We start from the raw sequence: 21,291 nt of genomic DNA on the forward strand, positions 1-21,291 counted from the left end.
AGTTTGAAAGGCACGCCACTCACCTGTCATGTTCTTTGTCCACCAGGTGGTACCTGGCCCGGAAGGCCACCAGGTGGGCATAGTATGCTGGCGCCGGGATGGACACGGAGCGTGTGCAGCGCACATAGGTGTGACACAGCTGGTAGGTGAGAATCTGCAGCTCATCGGAAGAGAAACGATTGTCATCCCAAAGCACGTGATAGTGGGAAGGCCTGCTTGTTCCCTAAAAGCAGATCAGAGGATCAGAGGAGTCAATGTGAGAGTGAGAAATCCAGAACTCACCTACGCGAGGGCACTGCTGAGAAAAGCCACGCTTTGGTCACGGTGGGCTATGCAACCTCCGTACAGAGAACACAGTGGGACGACTCCTAAGGACAAAACACTGTGGGCCCCTCACCGACAGAGACCTTCCCTGTACGTCCTACAAAGGCGTGTGGCCGGGGACAAGGCTGCGGCCCACGAAGTGGGAAGGAGTGGACCCTGAGTCAGCACCTCCGTCACCTGCTGCCCTTCTCGTAGCAGCCCCAGGGGCCCTGTCACCGCTCACATCTCTGCTAGCTCGCTGGTCACCGGGCTCCAGGCGCACGGGACACCTCTTGCACCCCACCAGCGCACCTGGCCTCTGCCCCAGCTACTTCTGACTTCATCTCATCTAAAATGGGAACCCCAACCACAGCACACCAGTGGGTCCCTGCTCCTCAGCACCCACGGTCCCAAGCCGCACCTGTTCACTGGCCACCTGCCCAAGTGCCTTGGGGACAGGCTGGGGCCCCAGCCCTGGTTCCCCTAGTGTGCCCCCAGTGCCCGCTGGGGTCTGTGTTCGGAGACACCGAGAACGTGCGGAGGGCCCCCCCACCGTCCTTACCTGGATGCCAGCGTGACTACACAGGTAGAAGTCAAACTCGGTCGGGTGGGTGATTTTCGTGTCCACAGTTGTGCCTGCTGGAATGTTTCCACTTTTCCCGACCTTCGGCAACACAGGAGCCCATTAGACACGGGGCAGCAAGGTAAAGCTAGCAATTCCGCCTCACCCACACTGCGTTCCGCTGCTGGCCCTTCCTGATCGCAGGCTGCCCGATTTCGCAGTCTACACCAGCTAATGCATTTGCTCAGCGCTACAGAACTAAGATAAAATTTAACAAACACTAACTACTAGAAGTAAGTAAGTTCCTGTCCCATGACGGCTGGGGCTATTTTCCCCATCTCGTCAAGGCCCAGAAGAGAATCGTAGTTGTCTGCCCTTCACTGAGAATCTGTGTGTAACGCTTGAAGAACTCCCCATGACTGCTGAGGTCACCGACACACAAATCTAAAACCATGCACGATGGACACCCGACAGGTCATCAGCTGTGCACAAACACACCTGCTGTTCAAGGCACAAAAGCTAGAAAACCCTGAAAGCTGTCAGGAGCTCTTGCGCCTTGTGGGTGGCTTCATCACCACCACCCAAGAGGGCATGCTTTTCCCTTAGAGACCATCGGAGAAGCAGGGGTACAGACTGGGCTGCGAATTATATCCAACCACTTCACTCTAGGCTCACATTCTAGGATGACAAAGCCAGCAGACGCCCCGCTACTACCACTGGGGAGCAACAATGCCAAAGCTCTAGAGCCCAACCTATTTTTAGTAAATCACTAGTTTTTTAGTTATACAATTTTCAAACACAAACAAAAGAGAGAATCCCCGGTATAACCCCTGTGCCCCTTTGGGTGTGTATTTTACTTCTTGCCAACCTTTTTCACACCTTCTGATTTTTTTTTAAGTAAACTATTTGAAAATAGTGCCTCCCTCTGCTTCCCTCCTATGTTGCAGTCTCAGATTTAGACTTTATCATTCCTACATATGCTTTTTTCACTGCATTTTTAAGTTTCCCTTAGCACTACCTGGTGTTACTTCCCAGGTTTTAAAGTTGTGTACGTGTGTCACATATGTTCTGCTACCTGCGGTTTTGCTCAATATTTACAATTTTGAGATGTATTCATGTGATACACACAGTCTATCATATTCATTGCCGTGTAGCATGTCAGTATATGAACACATCACAACCCCTTCTCCTGTTAGCAGATAAAGTTTTTGCTATCAAAAACAATACTGCAAAAGCTTAAAAAAAAGGGGGGGGGGGACGCCTGGGTGGCTCAGTGGTTGAGCATCTTCTTTCAGCTCAGGGTGTGATCCCGGGGTCCTGGGATTGAGTCCCGCATTGGGCTGCTCACAGGGAGCCTGCTTCTCCCTCTGCCTACGTCTCTGCCTCTCTCCTTCTGTGCCTTTCAAGAATAAATAAAATCTTAAAAAAATAAAAGAAACAATGGTGCAATAAATATTCTTATACATGTGTCCTTCTACATAGGCAGGTGGGTTTCTCCAGGGCTAGAATTACCAAACGCCATCCAAGGTCACTTATTAGTCTCCACTCCATTGAAAGTGTGGGAGAGTCTTCATAATAATGCTTTTGCCCTATGCCAAGGACAATGCCAAGAGCTTACTGTGTTAGCTCAGCTAACCTTCCTGACATCCCGAGGAAGGTGTTCTAGGGGGGCTGACACCTGTGGTTATGCAGCCTGGATGCTGAGGGGTGCACAGCCAGGCTGTCTGGCTCCAGACTCTGTGCTCCTGACTGTGTCACAACGCCCACATCCTTGTCAAAACTTGTTATTATCAGGATAACTTTGAGTCCCACCCTGACATTTCCCATTTTCTGAAAAATTTTGCTTAAGATTATCCTTTGAAGGTTTTATAAAACTGGTCTATAGAAAAAAATCTAGATAAGCTTCATAAAAAAAGCTAAGTAGTTTCCTCTTTTATTCCCATTCTCTGCCACACTTTAAGATCATGTCTTCTTGGGATGCCTGGGTAGTTCAGTGGTTGAGCATGTGCCTTTGGCTCAGGTACTGATTCCAGGGTCCTGGGATCAAGTCCTGCATTGAGCTCCTCACAGGGAGCCTGCTTCTCCCTCTGCCTCTCTCTCTGTGTCTCTCATGAATAAATAAAATCTTTTTAAAAAAGGAAAAGATCATGTCTTCTTGAAGGTTTGGCCAAAGTTGCCTGTAAAACTCTCTGGGCCTGATGCCTTTGGGAAACAATGACTGGATTATCCTGCAGAGCTGGTCTCAGTAATTTATGTGATTCCACAAACAACTGTTTGTATCTATTTCTTCTGACTTTTCTAATGTATCTATCAGTGTAAAGCCTGGAGAAACACATCCCCCCTCTGGGGTCACGGTTCTCTTTTTGCTCTTAATATTGTTACAAGTAACCTTTTTTTCCCCCTTGTTGACTCTTGCTAAATTTATCCATCTTCAAAGAAGCAGATTTTGTTTGTGTTAATATGCTCCTCTTCTTCATCTTTTCCTTCATTATCTCACATTTCGGGAGGGGCTGGGAGGGGCTGGGTAGGAACAAGTGACTTTGAGCCCGGTGACTCCAGATGGGGGTGGGGTGGGGTGGTGGTGGCAGTGGTCGGGGGGGCTGGGCAGGGAGGGAGCCTTCCCTCCTGCCTCTTCTGTTCTTGCTGCACATTAGGGCACTTGATGGTTCTCTTCCTTATTTTCCCACGGATGTATCTAAGTCTATTCTCTTCAAGAACTGCTTCAGCTACACTGCATAAAGTCTGAAATGAGATTCTCTTGTTTTTCTTCAGTTCTGATTACTTTGTAATTTTTATTCCCTTTGCATGTTTAATGCATGTGCTACTTGGAAGTGAATTTAAAATTTCAGGCTTTCTTAAATGTCTTTTTAGTGCTACTGCTGATTTAAAATTTAATTGTATGATTAAAAAAACAAAACAGGGATGCCTGGGTGGCTCAGCAGTTTAGCTCCTGCCTTCGTCCCACGGCCATTTGATCCTGGAGACCCGGGATCAGGTCCCTCATCGGGCTCCCTGCATGGGGCCTACTTCTCCCTCTGCCTGTGTCTCTGCCTCTCTCTCTCTCTCTGTGTCTCTCCTGGATAAATAAATAAAATTTTAAAACAAAACGTGGTTTGCCCAATACTGCGGGTTGGAAATCTCCCGGGAGCTCTTTGTGACCACGTACAAGGCAATTTTCGTAAGCCGTGCACGTGAACTCGACATGAATGGCTGGACTCTAACTCATCTGGCCTGGCCATTTCGCTCTTCCAACTTCTAGCTTTTACTCAGGTGTGTCCGCTCCAGTTTCTGACAGTGGTGTGCAGAAATACCTCTTTGATGGTAGATTTATCAGTTTCTCCTGGAATTGCTACTTTTTCGCTACGCTGTATTTTTAGGTCACTGCATTAGGTAACATCCAAGCCCATGGCTGTCAGATCTTCCTGCTGGGTCATCCCTGTGGCCGGGACGAAGTATCCCTTCCTCTCACTAGCAAGCTGTGTTTTGTGTTCCAACTAGACAAGCAGCGTTTCTCCCTTGCTGTGCTTTCTCGCGCTGGGGCTAATGAGCAGTTGGGGGGCTGCTGGTTCTCCAGGTCTCTCCCCCTTCTGGGAGCGTCCCTCGTCTGGGCAGCTACCTGACGCTGGGCAGGTGGGGACAGGTGTCTGAGTGGAGGTTTATGCTTATTTATCCTGTTGGAAACTACTTTTATGTGAAGATTCCTACCTTTCAACTTTCAACTGTGGGGCTTTCTCAGCAGCTACATCTATAAACCTTGCTTCTCCCTCCTGCTCATTCTTATTCTGGGACGCCCGGGACCAGCTCCCCGGAGCCGCCCTCAGCATTCCAGCCTCCCCCGAGGGTCCCCAGTTTACTGAATCCCACCTACTGTGCCCACTGCCAGGGGTGCCGTGGCCTCTTCCAGAGCCAGCTCTCTGGCGATCACTTTACTGGACCCATGGTATCTCCCGCCCGGTCCTGTCCCAGCCCGTGGGACGTAAGGGTCCAATGTCGCACCAGACCGAGGAGGGCCCGTCTCCAGCGCCTACGGCTGGGGCTTTGTGGAGACAGCCCCTCGGAGGACAGGGTCTCCCACGAGCCCCAGGACAGCAGCAGAGCTGGCACCGGCACCTCTGCAGCGCGGCTCCGGGCGAGGGCCGAGCAGGGACCCGCGTCCTCACGGCCCCAGCCCAGGGCCGACCTCCGGCCCCTCCTTCAGCCTCCGAGCCTCACCCTCTCGTTCTTGTCGGTGCAGAAGAGCCGCGTGTGGTGCCTTTTCTGTACCACTATGAAAGTGATCCCTGGCTGGTAGTCTTTTTCTAGCTTAATACATGCCTCGCGAATGGCCAGTAACTCATGGTGGAGAACCTAAGGGAAAGAAAAGACACACTTAAGGATTATTTCGTTTTTACAGCCTCTTTCTACCTTAAAATAAATCCCTTAATAACATAGGCTATTGGACAAATACTTGCAGATCAGTCTTCTGGCTCCACTAGCTGGTTATTAGCTGTGTGACTCTGCCTTTCTGTATTTGTTTTTTCATTTATATAATTGAGCAGATGAGACCCAGGTTTCATAGTTAAATGGTTTAAATTAGATAATGCCTAAAATTGCTCAGCACGGTTTCTGGAATGTTCTAAGTGCTCAATAAATGGCACCCACAGTACACAGGAGTAATGAGACCCAATACGAGACACACACATGAGGAAATCCATTCAACGGCTTGTTTTCTATACCAGAGAGGAGGAAAAGAACCTCGTGGCATGAACACTGGCTTAAGAGTCAGACCTGAGCTCCAACCCTAGCCCTACCGCCATGCAGCCGTGTGGCTTTGGGAAAAAGCCATGACCCTCTCCGATGCCCAGGGTATTTATTTATTTATTTTTTTCTTTTAAAATGGGAGCATCCTACCTTGCAGGCCTGTTGTGAAAACTAAGGTAACGTAGAGTGCTTGGCACACAAGTACCCTGTCCGTGTCACAGAGAAAGAGGCAGACAGCTATCACGCTGTGACGAGGCGAGCACAGGGACCACACACCTCGGATTTTTAACCAATGTCCTAATTAAATATCATGTTATGGTGTTTCCAAAGTATCTTGGGTTCTGGGTTGAGACGCCAGCTGTGGGGTTTCCATAAGACGTGGAGTACGTCGCCAAAGCGATAAACACAGAAAGGCACAGACCCTTCTCGGCAGGAATGGCTGGGGGGTGGGAGGTGTTGAGAGGGCTGGGGCCCCAGAGGAGGGGAACATTTTCAACCAAGGGAACCCAAGAGGGGACCTGGAGCTACCGGCCCTGCCTCCCGCAGGGGCTCAATGACGCCCTGGCCAGGAGTGTTGACTGTTCTCCATGCCACCCGAGGGCCTTGGGGGACTGGCTGCTGCTCCGCTCTGGACCAGGAAGGTCCAGGCCATCCTGCTTCTGCCTAGTCAGGCAGCCTGGGGCCTCAGAAGCACAGCAGCGCAGCTCTCAGGATGCCTTCCTGCCTGGGTGGCTCTCCCCCAGGAGGGGACACGGGCCCTGCATCCTCTGCCTTTCCCGCTAACGTCTCCCAGTGAAGCACGTTGGGATGGATCCGCGTGGGTGGATGCGGGGGTGGAATTAGCTAGGCCCAATGCGGAGGAGACACATTCAGGGCATCCACCTCCCGAGCTCTGGGACGGATTCAGCACCGACCACAGGTCACAGTGACAGGGAGCTAAGGCAGGTGCTTGGAGGCAGAGCACAGCAACAATCTCCCCATACCTGCTCCCCTGCCGCATTGCTCCCCGCCGCAGTCTCTGACGGCACCCCTGCCCGTGATCCACACACCACCCAAGATCACATCTGGGGGCCCCCGCCCAGCCATCCTCCTGGCCCCCCATAGCTGTCACCAGGCCTGTGGTCTCCACCCTGCAGCCTGCCTTTCACACTGCACGTGGAGGTGACCCCCCGACACAATGGGGTCCCCACCCACAGATTCCCCACAGCCAAGCCTCTGGAAGGGCACCCAGCCGCGGGACCCACATTCGACGCCCCCATCTTGCCTCGGCACTGCCGGCCTGGCGTCCTCTCCCCAAGCCCCCCTTCCAATGAACTGAAACCGCATCACTGTGTCTGTCGGGGAGCTTGGGAGGCTACCGTGCGGGACAAACGAGGGACTCTAGGGCTTTCTGGGAACAGAAAGAGCAAACCGTGAGGCACCCACCTGCTGAAACTGGCCCTCGGAGACGCCATCGCGGTAGAAGATGATGCGCGTGGGCTTGAAGCGCGTGGACTTGTAGAACTGGATGAGGAGCTCACGGACCATGGTGGCCAGGTCCTGGATGATCTCCTGCCGGTGCTGCTGAACCCGCACGGTGGCGCAGTAGCGGTTGGGGTGCGCGTCCATGCTGCCCACGACCTGCGGGACGAGCGGGGGCATGGTGGGGACTTCTGGAAGCCCCTGCTCTGCGTGCTGCACAAGGGCCGGGGGTGGACACACGTCTCCACCCCAACCTGACACCACGGGGAAGTGGCAGTGGCTTGTCGGAGGCGAACCTGCGCCTCTGCATTTCTTTTAGGTACGTGGGCAACGATGTTTATAAATACATCACAAAGAAAAAAGTTTGCTGAGAGCACCTAATAAAAAGCGGGCAATTAGTCTGAACCTGTACTTGGCCTGTGACCAGATGGGACTGAATTCCATCAGCCCCAAGACAGCAATCTGAGGATCCCTTAGTTCTTCCAAAGCGCGTTGTTCACCCAGACAAGCTGCGTGTCGATCAGCATGCACCCCAAGACCCTGAGCCCCAGGAACAGCAGAGCACCCCAACGGTCAGCTGCCACATAAGCAGTCAACCGGAGGTGCCCAGAGGACAAGATGACAAGAGCACGATAAACACGATTACATGGAGTGGCCTGCTGCCTTCTTTCAGCTAATCAACAAGGAAGAGCTGAAAGATTCATAACAAGGTAAAGCCCGCACCACAGGTAGGAAGCGGACGTACCTGGATTGCTGCCTATGGTACAAGCAGGAGGGATCCCACTGCGCAGTGCTAACGTGATAAAGGAGCACGGCCCTGAATGACACCAGGCACGCCCTGTGGGGAGGCCTGCACCTCCTGGGGGGCCCGGCCACACCTCAGGGTCCACTGTGTCTCAGAGAGAAGCCCCAGCCTGCCCAGTGGTGGCCTTGTCCACACACGTGGCTGGCATCTCTCTTTCTAGAGTGGCCACGATGGAGGGAATGAGCGAGCAAAGCACCCCCCCCGCGCAGGGGTGTGATGGGCGCAGCAGCCCCTGTCACCCTGCACAGCTCAGGCCTCAACACTGAGCCTCGGCCAGTCTTCAGCTGTTTTCTGCTGCTTCTCTTGAGTCACTGAGCTTGGCCTTTCTGGACTTCGTGTTTCCAGTGGGGAACCTACTCAGACCCCACGAGATTCTAACTCAGTGTAGTTATGCAGCCCACCCGGAGCTTGGCGTGGAGCGGGTGCTCAGAAAATGCCAATATTCTCTGATTGTGTGGCAAATGACAGAACACGCAATGGCCCAGAGGTCGGTCTGGCAGTCCCCACCTGGTGTGCTGGGGACCACAGACCTTGAGCCCGATGCTTCCTTCCCTCCACTTGGCCTCCTTGGCCACAGAGCCCTGGGGTGTCCCGTCAGACAAGTACAAGGGGCACCCCGGCCTGCATTCCACATTTACAGTCCACACTATTCTGAGTACGTGCTTGTCGGGTCCTGCTGAGTGAAAGGCCATGATGCTGCCCCCCACCCCCCACCTCCCCAGAAGCCCAGACGCAACTCATGGGCAGGACTGGGGCAAGGCCTACGTTTTACCACTGGACTGTGTGACTGCTTTTACGTTTAGTGTTTTATAATAAAAGATAGAAAATGTCCAAAAGGGGTGTGCAGCATAAAGAAGGTGGCACAGGAGTCCTGTGCAGTGTCTGCCCCAGTGGGCAGCGAGCCCCCAGGCCCCCCAGGAGCTGCAGGTGGACCCGTGGGACAGGCCCTCTCCCCTGCTGCCACACCTGGGCTGCTTGGGCTGGGCCCCAGGCAGCGCGACCTCATCACTTCTCAGGCACATTTAGCCACATGCGGAGTCCCCTCCAAACGCCTATTTTCTACGAGACTCTTTCACCAGCTGCTCCAGCGACGAGCCGCAACGGGACCGCGTGCCCTCCCACAGGCAGCTCTCCAGGCTGTGGGTCCCACAGAGGGTCGGACGTCACCTCGAGAGGCGCAGCGGGGAGCACGGATACTCACGGCGGCAATGGAAGGCTTCTTCCCATCCCCGGCAGGTGGGTGAGTGACGTCGGCCCCCAGGAAGATGACGGGTTGCTGGAACACGGGCGGCCTGCGGAGGGAAGCGGGGCGTCTGAGGCCTGGACCCCGAACCCACTGGCCCCAGCGTCACTTATGTTTTCAAGAGAACGTCTGATCTTGTGATGTTCTACCCAGAACACCTCGCTGAGGAGGCCACAGGACGTCTGAGATCTGCTTCCACGGAAGCCGGGGATCACCGCACCCCAGGCTGCTGGGGCTGCGGGCGGGGAGGATTCTATTTTGTACCCAGCTGAGCGCTTCCACGGTAATCTTACATATTGTAATTATATATGTTAAAATCACATATTTATAACAAAATGATTACATATGCAAGACTTCGATCCCCAGCGTGTTTCCAACCACCCCTGGGGAGCTCTTCGCTGGGGTGTCCCCACCCCCACCTGCTCACCATGGTCCACCCGCCCCTCTCCGTAAGGCAGGCCTCGGGGGCGGCCCCGATCTCGCCTCCCCAGCACGGACACGGGGCCCTGGCAAGCAGCCCGCCATGCTGCGCCCCTGCCCGGGGCTCCTACTCCAGGGAGCATCTGCACCCGGGTTGTGACTCACACCTCTGACGAGGAGCACCTGCCTGTGGCTAAGCTCCTAATTAGCGGGGCCCATTCACCACCTCAGAGCAACCTGCCCCCCCTTCCTGTTGCCTGCTGCCATGGCGACAAGGCCCCGCCCCCACACAGCAGAGCCTCAGACCTCCTCACTAGGTCTGTCAGCACCACGCGACACAGGAGACCCAGGACACCCAGGACCCGCCCGGCTCCCCCTCTCCACAACTCTTTAACCCCGAACTCCCAGGGCAGCATGCTTGGTGGGCATCCATCCTGTCTATACCCTGCGCTGGGGGATCCGGATCTAACCAGTCTTGTGGCTTTCAATACCACCCCTCTGCTGGGGACCCCTAAACACACATCCCGGTTACCAGATCCCGGTTCCCACTTGCCCACCCGTGACGTTCCTCCAGCACGATGCCGCAGCCCCCACCTCTAGTGCTAAGTCTGCAGAGGCTCTGCGGAGGGAGAGCCGTGGACCCCTTCCTCTCTCACTCACAGCCCAAACCCAACCTGTCAGCAGGCCCTGCAGTGCCATCTTCTAAACACGATCTCTGGGCACCCGCCCCGCCCCCACTGCCAGCACCCCTCCCGAGACAACACAGGTGCCCCTGGGTCCCGATCCACCCAGAGCTGGAGCAGCCTTTCAGGAGAGGAGCCTCCAGCGCAGCATCCTGCCCAGAGCGAGCCCCAGGCCCCTGCCAGCAGCCCTCCACCCCTGGGTCCTTCGCTAAAATCCCCAGCCGTCCTGGCAGGCCCCCACCCAGAGTCCTTGCTCAAACCGTGGCCTGAGTCTGGAACACCCTTTCCACCGGCATCCCACACGCCTGCACCCTCGGGCCTGCCATCTGCCCAAGGCCACCTTCTCCATGGAGACTGTCACCACATAAACCCCAGTTCCTCACCCTCCTGAGCTCCTGTCCCTCTGGTGATGTCACTGCTTCTCATGTGTCTGGGTCCCCCCACTAGAGGGCTGGGATGCTGGGCGCTGTGCTCCCTGCTGTGGCACACTCCTGCACACAGTAGGCACTCAACACAGAGCCTGCTGAGTGAATGGCACCCTGAGTTCGCCACCTGCTCTTGACAGGTCCTCACATATTCCCACGACCTGAGCAAGTCAACCTCGCCTCGCGGATCCAGCCCTCAAGTTCAAGACTGTCCGCTCTAAACTCAGGTTCTTTCCACTTTACTGCACAGCAGCCTAACTCCGCCCAGCAGTGTGACCCGGGTGTTCTTCGGGTGTGGCCCCCGGGGCAGTATCGCTTGTAGACTTGCTAGGACGGTCAGTGCTTGGGTCCCGATCCAGGCGTGCTCATCAGAACCTGTGTGCTTCCACGAGGCCCGGAGCTGACCCAGATGCTGGCCCACGTGTGCCCGCACGGGCGCCGGGGGAGCGTGGAGGGCTGTGCACACAGCTGGTGCCGCCTGGTGCCTCTCCCCAAACACACAGGAGCAGCAACGAGGGCCTGCCATCCGCATGAGCGCCTCATCTCGCCAAGGGCAGTCTGGCTCATGGAGGGGTGAGTGTGTCAAATAACCTGTGTTTACCCACGTTTGCCGTTCACATGCTAACGCGAAGGCCAAGATTCTTCAGAAAGAACCACACGACAGTATCTGTTGTCATGGAGACCCTCTCCCTGCTGCAGCAGGCATCGGCCGGCCAACCCTCAGGAGGCCTAGAAGCTGATCCTGGCCTTCCCTTGAGCACCAGGGCCACATGCCCAGCCAAGAGGTCCTGGGGGAGCCCGGAGTCCTGCCCCACCCCCGCGCCGCCAGCCCCCGACCCTGACCCTGGCCTGCGATCTGCCAATGGTGTGCTCTTCCGTGGAGCCTTCCCCAAGGGCTCCGTTCCCAGCACCGACCACATCAGGGGCAGCCACCGCCAGCCCGGGAGGGCTGCTCCAGCCTTCACGGCAGTGACGTGTGTTGCTCCAGGACGGGAGCTCTGACTAGGGAGGCTCATGTCCCAGTCACTCACTCCTTTCACGGCACAGCTGCCAGCTTTCATGTTTCAGGACCCCTGGGCCCTTCTCTGGCCTCCCCGCACTCAGGGAACCCAGCCATGGCACTCAGTGACCCCCGGATGCCCCCTGACCCCCAGACTCCGAGCAGCTGAACCTGTGTCTTACTTCCAGTTTCTGCTGCATCCAGGACATTGCTTGGTGCAGGCAGCCCGACGCCCATGTGTGCGCTGCCCCCATCCCACAGGGACCCTGCTGTCACCGGGCACACACACGGCAGGGGGGCTGGCCTTACCTCCCCTGGGGCAGCAGGATGTTGTTCACGCCTCCCAGTTTGACATTGATCTTCAAGCAGAGGTTGGACAGGGTCTGCGGGGTGGTCCTCTGCACGTTCTTCATCTGCACACACTGCGTGGCCATCCCCAGCACCGTGTCTCCCACGCGCTTCACCTCGGCTGTGGAGCATGAAAGACGCCCACGTTGGCAGCTCTTACTGGCGCCTCTTCCTTAGCGCCCCCCTGGACCCCCACCCCAAACCGCAGGGGCCCCCCTCGTAATTGCAACCACAGCACTGGGGCCGGCTTCCCCGCCCAGCCCCACGTGAGGCCACGCCTGGGAAGAGGGGGACCGGCAGGTGGGGGGTGGCCAGGCCCCGGGGCTGGAGTTCTGGCTGCGGCCCTGTTCAGGCTGGCGTCACCTCGCCAGGAGGCTGCGGAGCAGGGCTCATGGCTCGGCGGGGTGAGGACCCTTTCAGGAGCTTTAGGGGCTGCAGAGCCGTATGGGCAGAGCCAGCCTGGCTCAGGGGCTGGCGCTCCCGCCTAGAACGCTGCCTTCTATCGCAGTGCTCAGGGTTACGAGCAAAAGCTTGGGTTGTTAAAAATAGAGACGCTGGCATCCTCGAAATTCACAGCACATGCAAAGCCGACGTGAAAGAGCTATCGAGGCCCACACCCCTCAGTTTCTGGATTCTTGCACGGAGCCATGGTCAGCTCCCTAGGCAGTGCTGTGGGAACGGGTGACTTGTGGATGGAAACACCGATGGTGTCATCTGCGTTCTTGGATACGTAGCTTGGAGGAGAGATGCACGGCTTTTATGTATCTAATTCGATCTGAGGGTCCAGTTGGTGACACCACCTGAGCGTCACGGCCCCCACATGCCAGAGGTTCTCATCCTGACGCCACCTCTGCTGGGCACCTTTGGGTCCCGCAGACTTCCCACAGCTGTCCAACAGCAACCCCTCCCCCCTCACCTGTCCTGGAGTCACCTGTCCGCCACCCCCACCGCCCTGGGGTCCCTTGGATGGGGGGCTGCTCTTTGAACTCTCATCACAGGGGCTGGCTAAGTTTCAGCTGAATGGATGCACAACTGCCCTGCTGGCGTGAAGACTCTGATCACCTTCCAGAGAGCTCCAAGGGGGCACAGAGATGGCCACACCTGGACAGCGGCCCCCGGTGATCACTGCATGTGCACCGAAGGGGCATTCCTCCACCCGGCCAACATCGAGTGGGGTGGAATAAAATAACCACGCACATGCTGGCCTCCAGGAAGTGGTCTCAGCGCTGATGCGGGCGGCCCTCGGCACTTGCCTGGCAGTTGTCAGAACGTCCCTCGTCCTTCTTAGCTCATGAATGGGGCAAGCACAGGCATCCCTCAGTGTGGCAAAAACACCAAGGAGCCGGGCCGCACCAAACACCCGGGGACCCCGAGAGTGAAGGCCTACCGTAAACGGGGGTCTTGCCAGGCAGGATGACCACCACCAGCTGAAGGCCAGCGTACGTATTCTTCAGGTGCCTGAACATGGGCTCCACGCTATCCGCCCCCTGGGCATATTTACAGAAGCACGGCTGGCCCTGGATGGGCATCCCAGCGTCCCTCGAGATCTTTCTGAGCTGCTCCGTGAAGGATCTGAAGGAGAAAGCTCATCAGGCTTGAACGCATGGCAGGCGCCCAAGAATCCACCCCAACCAGGGACCCCAGGGGAAGGGCACAGCTTTAACAGCCCAACCCAAGCCACTTCCACTGGTGTCCGAATCCAAGGGTCAGACCTGGACAGAGCCATTTCTATGTGTTAACTCAAGGCAGAGGTATATGCTACACGTACATGCGGGTTCCTAAAAAGCCACTCCCAGCTGTAGGGGCTGGTGCGGCTGCCACCCACTCGGCAGGCCCGACCAGCACCTGGGTCCTGGGGCAAGACGCAGGACCTCGTCAGCGCCAAACACTGTCAGAGAGAGGGAAGCCACCAACCCACAGTCCCCTTGGACTCGCCCCCATTATTCTTGAACCGCTTGGACTTGGGCGACACAGCCGTGGGAGAGAGCAGGATCGGCCACAGCCAGGGTAACACCAGCAGCTGCCCCGGCAGGCCTGGAGAGGCCACCCCCACCCCGGGCGGGGGGCACACACAGGGCAACAGCTTCTATTTTAAGCCCAGAAGTAAAAATAACGTCGCCTTCGACAGTTAAGGATAAGGACACTCGATCCAGTGGCGTGAGTGTTCATCCTCCTATACGTCGATGTGCTTAGAGACGTGTGCATGCGTGTGCATCCGCATTTACACCTATGTGTGAATTCACCGCAGGGCTGAGGCCACAACACGGGGAAGAGGTACCCGGGGTTCAGCTGCAGCTGCCTTGGCTTCCTAAGCTGCTCTGTGCGGCCAGCTCACGCTGCCAGCAGCGGGGACAAGTAGCCCCGACAGCCTTTCGCCCCTTGACGTCTGCTCTCGGTGACTTTGAGCCCCAGCTTCTCAGAGGCGGCCTTCACCAGCATGTTAACCAGCTCTGCCCCTCAGGCTCTGAGTTCCCTCCTGCTTCCCCGTAAGACAGATGGGAAGTAGTAGCTTCCTTTCCACTGTTGGTGTTTTGGACACAAAAACACAAGCGACAAGGGCACCTGGGTGGCTCAGATAGGCGTCTGCCCTCGGCTCAGGTCATGATCCTAGGATCCTGGGATCGAGTCCCACATCGGGCTCCCTGCTCAGGGGGGAGCCTGCCTCTGCCTCTCCTGCTGCTCCCCTGCTTGTGCTCTCACTCATTCTCTCTCAAATAAAGACATGAAATTATCTTGATGGGATGAGCCCTGGATGTTATACTGCATATGTTGACGAACTGAATTTAAATAAAAATATGTTAAAAAAAAAAAAAACGACCGACGAAACTGCATATTTTTGGTGCTACTTTCAAAGGGGTCTGCTGCCTGGGCCACACCAGGGTGATGCAGAAGCATGAGGCCAACGTGTTTTCTTCAAAGTAAGTTGAGTTCACTGAATATAACTTTTTCTTTTGCATAAAATTTTCAAATTTACTCGTTTACTGTTTTATCTCTTATATAATCTGCATCACTTTTCCACACTCCCTCCACCAATGAGTCTGAGAAGTAGAAGCAGCCTTGAGGCGGCCCACGTGTCCTGGGCCAGTGCTCCCTGCCAGGGAAAGGCCACCAAGCTCGGCAACGGCACTAAGTCCACCTCCCTGCCGGCCTCGCACCCCCCTGCCGGCTGTCCCTCCCCCCTGCCCCCCATCCCGCCCAAAGCCAGGCGCGCCTGACCCCGGTGGCCTTACTTCAGGTGGACTTCTGTGCACTGACGCTGGGGGGCGAAGCACGCAATGGCCCACACCTTGATCTCAATGCCTGTGTGAAACTGCTTATTCCTCATGTCCCACACGCCCTGGACAGGGGTGGCAATCGCTTTATTCTGCAAATGGCAAGAAACTTAGGGTGAGGGAAAATGGGAAACATGTCCCCACCGCCGATGCTGTTACTTTCCCTATGGCTGCTGGTCCTCCGACCACATGGTGCTCCTGAGGCTGAGAACTGAGCCTCTGTGCAGCCTCCCATCTCCGGCCTGCCCAGCAGTGCAAGTGGGCTGGAGATAACGGACGGATGGACAGACGAAGAGCTGGACAGGAGAGGAGGGATGGATGGATGGACGGTGGAGGGAGGGGTGGATAGAGGCCAGGAGAGCAGAGAGGCCCAGAAGTCCACACAACCTCAGGGGCAGCCCCGAGGAACGCCAGGGCCTCGTGTTGCTATAGGAGGGCTTCCTGGGTCAGAACAAGCTCCCATCTACTCTGCCTCCTCCATCACCACACAGGCAGGCAGGAGGGGAAGAGAAGTCAAGGTGCTCCTTCCCAGTCCCGGGCCGGGGAGCAGACGGACCAGCTAGGGCCCCCCCACCCCACATGCCACCGCATGCGGCTGTTTAAGGATGGAAGCTGCTCCCACTGGTAAAGACAGCAAGGGGCGCATCCACTGGGGCTTGCCATTTCTGAGCCAGAAAGGACCAGACCTCAGCACTGGCACCCGAAGAAGCTCTGAACTCCCTTCAAGTGATTCCGGGGCACAGGGGCCACCGGGGAGGGCTGGGGGAGGGAGGCAGGGCTCTAGGCCTGGGGGCACCACCAGAGGACAGGGCTGTACCTGAGTTCCTGTTATTCAGCTGCAGAAGTGTTTTTAGTGAAAAACTTTTTTTATTTACAAAAGTAATACAAGTCTATTTGTAAAAACCAAACCTTTTAAAAATAAATGCTTTTCTTTCCTATATTTTTATAACTATTGCCCTGCTGCCACTTGAGACAGACTTCTGTAGGAGACAGCTGACCAGCGGTCTGGTATTGCAGACTTTAGTAAACACACACACACACACACACAGTTTTAACAGACACGGGCTCTCATGACACGTGTTTCTCAACCGCAGCTCTACTGACATCTGGACTGTCCTATGCACTGCGGGATGCTAGCAGTCCACGGCACCAGAACCAGCCTCCAGGCACTGTTAAACATCCCCTGGGGGGACATTTCACGGTTTGCTCCAACAACAGACAACGAGTGGAGTAGATGGAAAGTGTTTGCTCTCATTAAAATGTTTCAAAGATCTGGAAAACTGTGCTCATTTAGAAAAACTATAAAATTTCAATCCTTATAATTCTAATATTTTTGCAAGAATAGATTACAAGACAGACTATTCCTGTTATCTATTAAAAGGCATAAAGTTGAAACAGATATAAGCAGAGGCAGTGAAAATAAACACCAGATCTGTGATCTCGGTTTGACCACGTAAGGGCCACGTAAGCCTCTATTTCTAGCCATCTCTCCACTTGCTCGTGAAAGGGAATCACACACTCTTCCTCCTAGTGTTGTAAGAAGGGTTTAAAAGGTGTTATGTTTGCATAGCATCTGGACATAGCAGGTGCACAAGTGAGCTGAGAAAGAGCCAGGAGGCCTTGCTCAGAAGCCATCCTTTGGGGGATGGGGGCCAGGACAGGGACACCCCCCTCCCCCCCATGCAGAACACCACATGGTAAGAGTCCAAAAGAACAAACCATGCGTCACATACATGCAGAGCCATCTCCAAGACCTCCATGTGCTCTAAGTGACGGTTTTGAGTTAAAAGAAGTGTATTTAATGTTACTCTTTGCAGTGGAAGGGGTGAAAACATGTGAATCATCCCTGGACAGCTTTACAAAGGATAAAGGGAACACCGGGCCCTTCCTGGGAGAGCAACTGAGACTTCTTCCTGTAACCCTCTGCTTCGTCGCGGTTGTTTTGTAAGTAGGCTCCACGCTCAACATGGGGCTCAAACTCGTGACCTGATTTTCGGAGTCGCACGCTCTCCCGAGCGAGCCAGCCAGGTGCCCTCTGCTCCTGTAATTCCTTCTACCTTTTGTAATTTTGGAACATTTTAAAAAGCAGAACTTACATGTTACAATGAGAAAGGGAAAAACCCTGCAAACAAAACTAGTTTTGCTACAGGTCCTGAGGACCAGCTGCCCATCCAGCAGCACCGCGCTCTGCGTCCGGGGAGCCCTGAGGAGTATGTGAGGGCCCTTCTCAGGAGCTCTGCAGGGCTCAACGGACGGCACGGCGTTATTATGCGCTGAAGCCAGGCATTACATGAGTGAAAACAAATGAACAAAAACCTGAGGGACTAACAGCTCTGTTTGCCACCAGATACTCCCAAAACCAAAGTTTAAAAAATAGAAAAGCAGTACGAGCTCCCGGAAAATAATTCATCACGAGCAGAGTACCCATCACACAAAGAACACTGCTTTCTAGGTTTTAATGGGATAATAAAAATCACCCTTTGAAAAGATAAAGGGTAATGCTGAAAATCCTCCAGCGGCCCAGCAACTCCGTGCTTCCTGAGGCCCCTAACGCCTGCCAACTACGGTGGCAAGAATCCCTCACTTCGACCATGGTCTACACTTGGCGATGGTTCTGACCTGGGTTCAAAAGCCGCTGCTCCACCATTGTCTGGCAGACACCCACGCATGCCCCCCGGGCCCTGCTGTGCACGTACCCTGCCCCCATAGAGGATGGAGGGTGGCTGGAGGACCCGCCCGGTCACGTCTGTCATCTCGTCCTTGACCATAATTCCAAATTCACGAACATACGGATCTGTGTTAAAACTTGCACTTCGCATCTTGAAAAGGAAAGAAAAAATAAGCCGTGTCCGTCCAAAGCCTCAGGGGCTCCCTGGCCCGGCAGCAGGTACTGCATTCCCCGTGGCGTCCCCAGCCCCGGCCTGGCCCTGCGAGCGCGGTGCTCACCAGCTTGCTAATCTCTTCTTGCCGATCCGGCGCTGACCTGGCAGTCGCTCTGATCATGGTTGAGGTCTGATTGTCGGTCAGCTTTTTGATACATCTCTGTCCTGCTACTATGTTACAGACCTAGGAAGAGACGCAGACAGGGCGTCAGCCCCCGTGCTGGGAGCCGGGCACGGGTCTGAGCTGGGCGTGGGGCTGGTGCCCTGGCTCCACCCGTGACGCTGCCGTCTCGTAGCCACAAAGGGTGATGCGCCTCGCAGACCCCGTGGTGGCTGCCCTGAAATCTGCCAGCGACAGGAGGCCCTCCTAGATGGGCCTGGCCTGGCACCAACCCGAGCTGGGAACCTCACAGCATGGGACCAGGAGGCTGCCGCTGCCGGGGAGGAGGCCGGCCTTCCGGACCAGGGCGCAGCCGAACCAGCCGGATGTCTGGGTAACTGGACCCATCCAGAGTTTAAGGCACTCGCAGCAAAGAGTTAAAACTTGGGTCTCCGTTTAGCATTTAATCTTTCCCCGGCAAGGTGAAGGAATCGTAGCTTTTCTGTGCATCCTCCCCCTTGAGCAAGGGGCCTGCCTGCTGGGCACAACGGGTGCGTCCCCGATCGGCACGGGAGTCCCACCGGTTCATTCACGGGGAGGTGGGTGTGAGGGGTGCCCGCCGGGGCCCTCCCGCCAGCCCCAGGCAGCGGGGACGGGACATGACACTTGCCTCGAGGGGAAGGTAGGTGTGTTTCTGCTCCTGTCCGACTTGTAAACATGGGAGGTGGGGGTAGCGCAGAACCAGCTTGTGCCTGTCCTTGAAGTACTGGGCCACTGTGCACTCCACCGTCTGCCCGCTCTCCTGCTGGAGCGGGAACCTAGGGAAGCGGAGACGGGGCTCAGGCCAGGAGCTCTGCGGCGCCCCCGGGGACGGGCAGTGGGCCGGCGCCGGCTCAGCAGGGCCGCTTGCAGGGGCCCGTCCGCGAACGCCGAAGAAGGTGGTGGCGGGGTGTGGGGGGCTAACGTCCAAGCACGTTCGAGGGGGTCAGAACCAAATCACGCCCTCCAGGTACGCAGTTCGTGAACTTGCATATTATCTCTGGAGTTGAGAAATAAAAAATACCTATATGCATAGAATAGGCAATAGTCCCAGATCGCAGGTGTCTACAGCATGTGTAAGGAACTGGGGACAAATAAGGACACTAGCCGTCCCTGTGGTGGGCTGTGCCCACTGGTCCCTGCTCAGCCCTGAGGGTTGAAGAACAAACAAAAACGTTCCTCTCTCACCTGTAAAATTCAGGAAGGAAAATCGACAGGGAGCCACCAACCCCTTCCCACCCCACGGGATATAATTTCATTACTTTATTTCTTTAGGTGTGGGTTTGGCTCTACTGAGCCAGAGGTATAGCTCTAGAATTTTTAACCACAATGAAATGAATTCTTAACAGAAGGGTCACTGCTCTAGAGTCTGAACCTCAGAGCGACAGTGAGCGCCAGAACTGATCTGAGTGGGGGACTAAGGCCGTTTACGTTTGGTGACTGGCGGGCCGCCGGGTCACGTTGCAGACGCGGTACTTCCTCTTCATCTGCCCGCAGTGCGTTATCTCCACCTTTAGACCTGGCAACACAGAGCAGCCGAGTTCAGTGTCAAGGCCCACCGGGCCTGGGGCGTAGGCCCCACTTCCCCGCACCGGCTGTCACCGGTGTCAGACCCAAGCGGAGGGTGTCCTGGAGCAGCTGCAGGGCTGCACTCGCCATGAAGGGGGGACCTCTGGGCCCATCTCACCCACAGGGACGCCCCTTCTGCTCCAGAAATGCCAAGGCCAGAGGCTGGACACTGTTCTTAAAGATAAAAGAGACTGTTGGCTCAGCTGAGACTCTGTGCTTCCTCCAGGGTTATCTTTAGCAACGGGCACTTCTGATGGCCTTTAAAGAGCCCTCCGAGAGGACAGGTGCCGGGGGGGCGTGGCTCGCGGCGCGGGCGACAGGTGCCGGCCAATTCTGCGCGGTTGGGCGGACGGGCCCGGGCCAGGCCACTGCACTCAGGCCGCGTCTCCTTGAGTGGAAACTGGGCCCGGTGGGTCCGGACACTGCCAGGGTTGTGAGGGCCACGTGACAAGGCATGAAAGCATGCTCCCCATTCCAGAACAGCATGAGGTGTGGATTATAACCACCCTGCTGCTCTCTGGTCCTCGAGTCCAGTGACTTGGACATCACCGGTCAGTGACCTGCTCCTCACCCTACGTGGAAAGCCGTTTATTTAGAACATGACTAATCCTGCTCTGTGAAATGGGCTTAGTTCATCTCTGTGCTAAATTCATCCGATGGCTAATCACTCTCCCCCCCTCGCACCCCTGCCAGGAGCCCCAGCGCAGGGGAAAGGACCTCAGCCCGACGTGCAAGGCAGTTTGTTTACCCACCTTTGATTTCTTTGGTAAACTTTACCCTTTGGGAATCTGTCAGAGGTTTCTGTTGTTCTTCAATACTTTTAAAATCCAAAACTTCACAAACAAACTCGATTACTGGCTGTGCCTTATAAAATGCAGTTGCTGAGACTGTAGATGGGAAAGAGAAAAGCAAAAGCATGATGTGTGCCCAACGGTGCCTCCTCCAGGCTGGCCGCCTGGCCCCTGGGGACCACCTGCAGGCCCTACGGGTGGGACGGAGCCAGAGGAGGCCGTCTGAGACCCCTTCCGCTCCGGGCCAACTGGATGCAGTTGGTGGAGCCCAAAGATCAAGCTCCCCTCTGAGAATAAAATTAGCCTTAAGGTGAAACCCGCCAGATCACAACAGCCATCGCCTCGGGCTTTCTGTCTCCTGGTGTATTTGTTCCCTTGTGTGATCTGACACTGAGTCTCCCAGGAGGACAGGCCACCCCGAGTCTGGCGACCAGCCGGCAGACCACACCCCAGGCTGGCCCCGAACCCCCAGTCCTACCAACCAGGCCACAAAAGGAAAAGGGGAGACTGAGGGCAGGCCCTGCCTGGTGGGATGGGCAGCAGCACCGGGGAAGGAGTCAGGGATGCAGGCCCGTCCCAGTGCCCCGAACCTCAGCAGCAGGTTTGAGAGGCCACGTCTGGACGGGCCACGTGGGCGCTCCCCGCCCC

General features: G+C 55.9%; 1 protein-coding gene across 3 annotated transcripts in view; it reads right to left on the bottom strand.

Moving 5' to 3' along the window:
• AGO2 (argonaute RISC catalytic component 2) overlaps positions 1-21,291 on the bottom strand; it is a 111,789-nt gene that overhangs the window by 12,329 nt on the left and 78,169 nt on the right. For all 3 annotated transcript variants that reach the window (XM_077847381.1, XM_077847382.1, XM_077847383.1), the window contains 13 exons: positions 20,605-20,739; positions 19,715-19,802; positions 18,915-19,062; positions 18,209-18,328; positions 17,959-18,081; positions 15,221-15,354; positions 13,378-13,562; positions 11,952-12,111; positions 9,073-9,163; positions 7,031-7,225; positions 5,078-5,212; positions 866-967; positions 24-223 (listed from right to left, as the gene is read on the bottom strand). In XM_077847381.1, the coding sequence (XP_077703507.1) occupies positions 24-223; positions 866-967; positions 5,078-5,212; positions 7,031-7,225; positions 9,073-9,163; positions 11,952-12,111; positions 13,378-13,562; positions 15,221-15,354; positions 17,959-18,081; positions 18,209-18,328; positions 18,915-19,062; positions 19,715-19,802; positions 20,605-20,739 (1,816 nt within the window). The remainder of the gene's footprint in view (positions 1-23; positions 224-865; positions 968-5,077; positions 5,213-7,030; positions 7,226-9,072; positions 9,164-11,951; positions 12,112-13,377; positions 13,563-15,220; positions 15,355-17,958; positions 18,082-18,208; positions 18,329-18,914; positions 19,063-19,714; positions 19,803-20,604; positions 20,740-21,291) is intronic.

The sequence above is a fragment of the Canis aureus genome, chromosome 14 (genome assembly GCF_053574225.1).
Source record: "Canis aureus isolate CA01 chromosome 14, VMU_Caureus_v.1.0, whole genome shotgun sequence".
NCBI classification, from domain to species: Eukaryota; Metazoa; Chordata; class Mammalia; order Carnivora; family Canidae; genus Canis; species Canis aureus.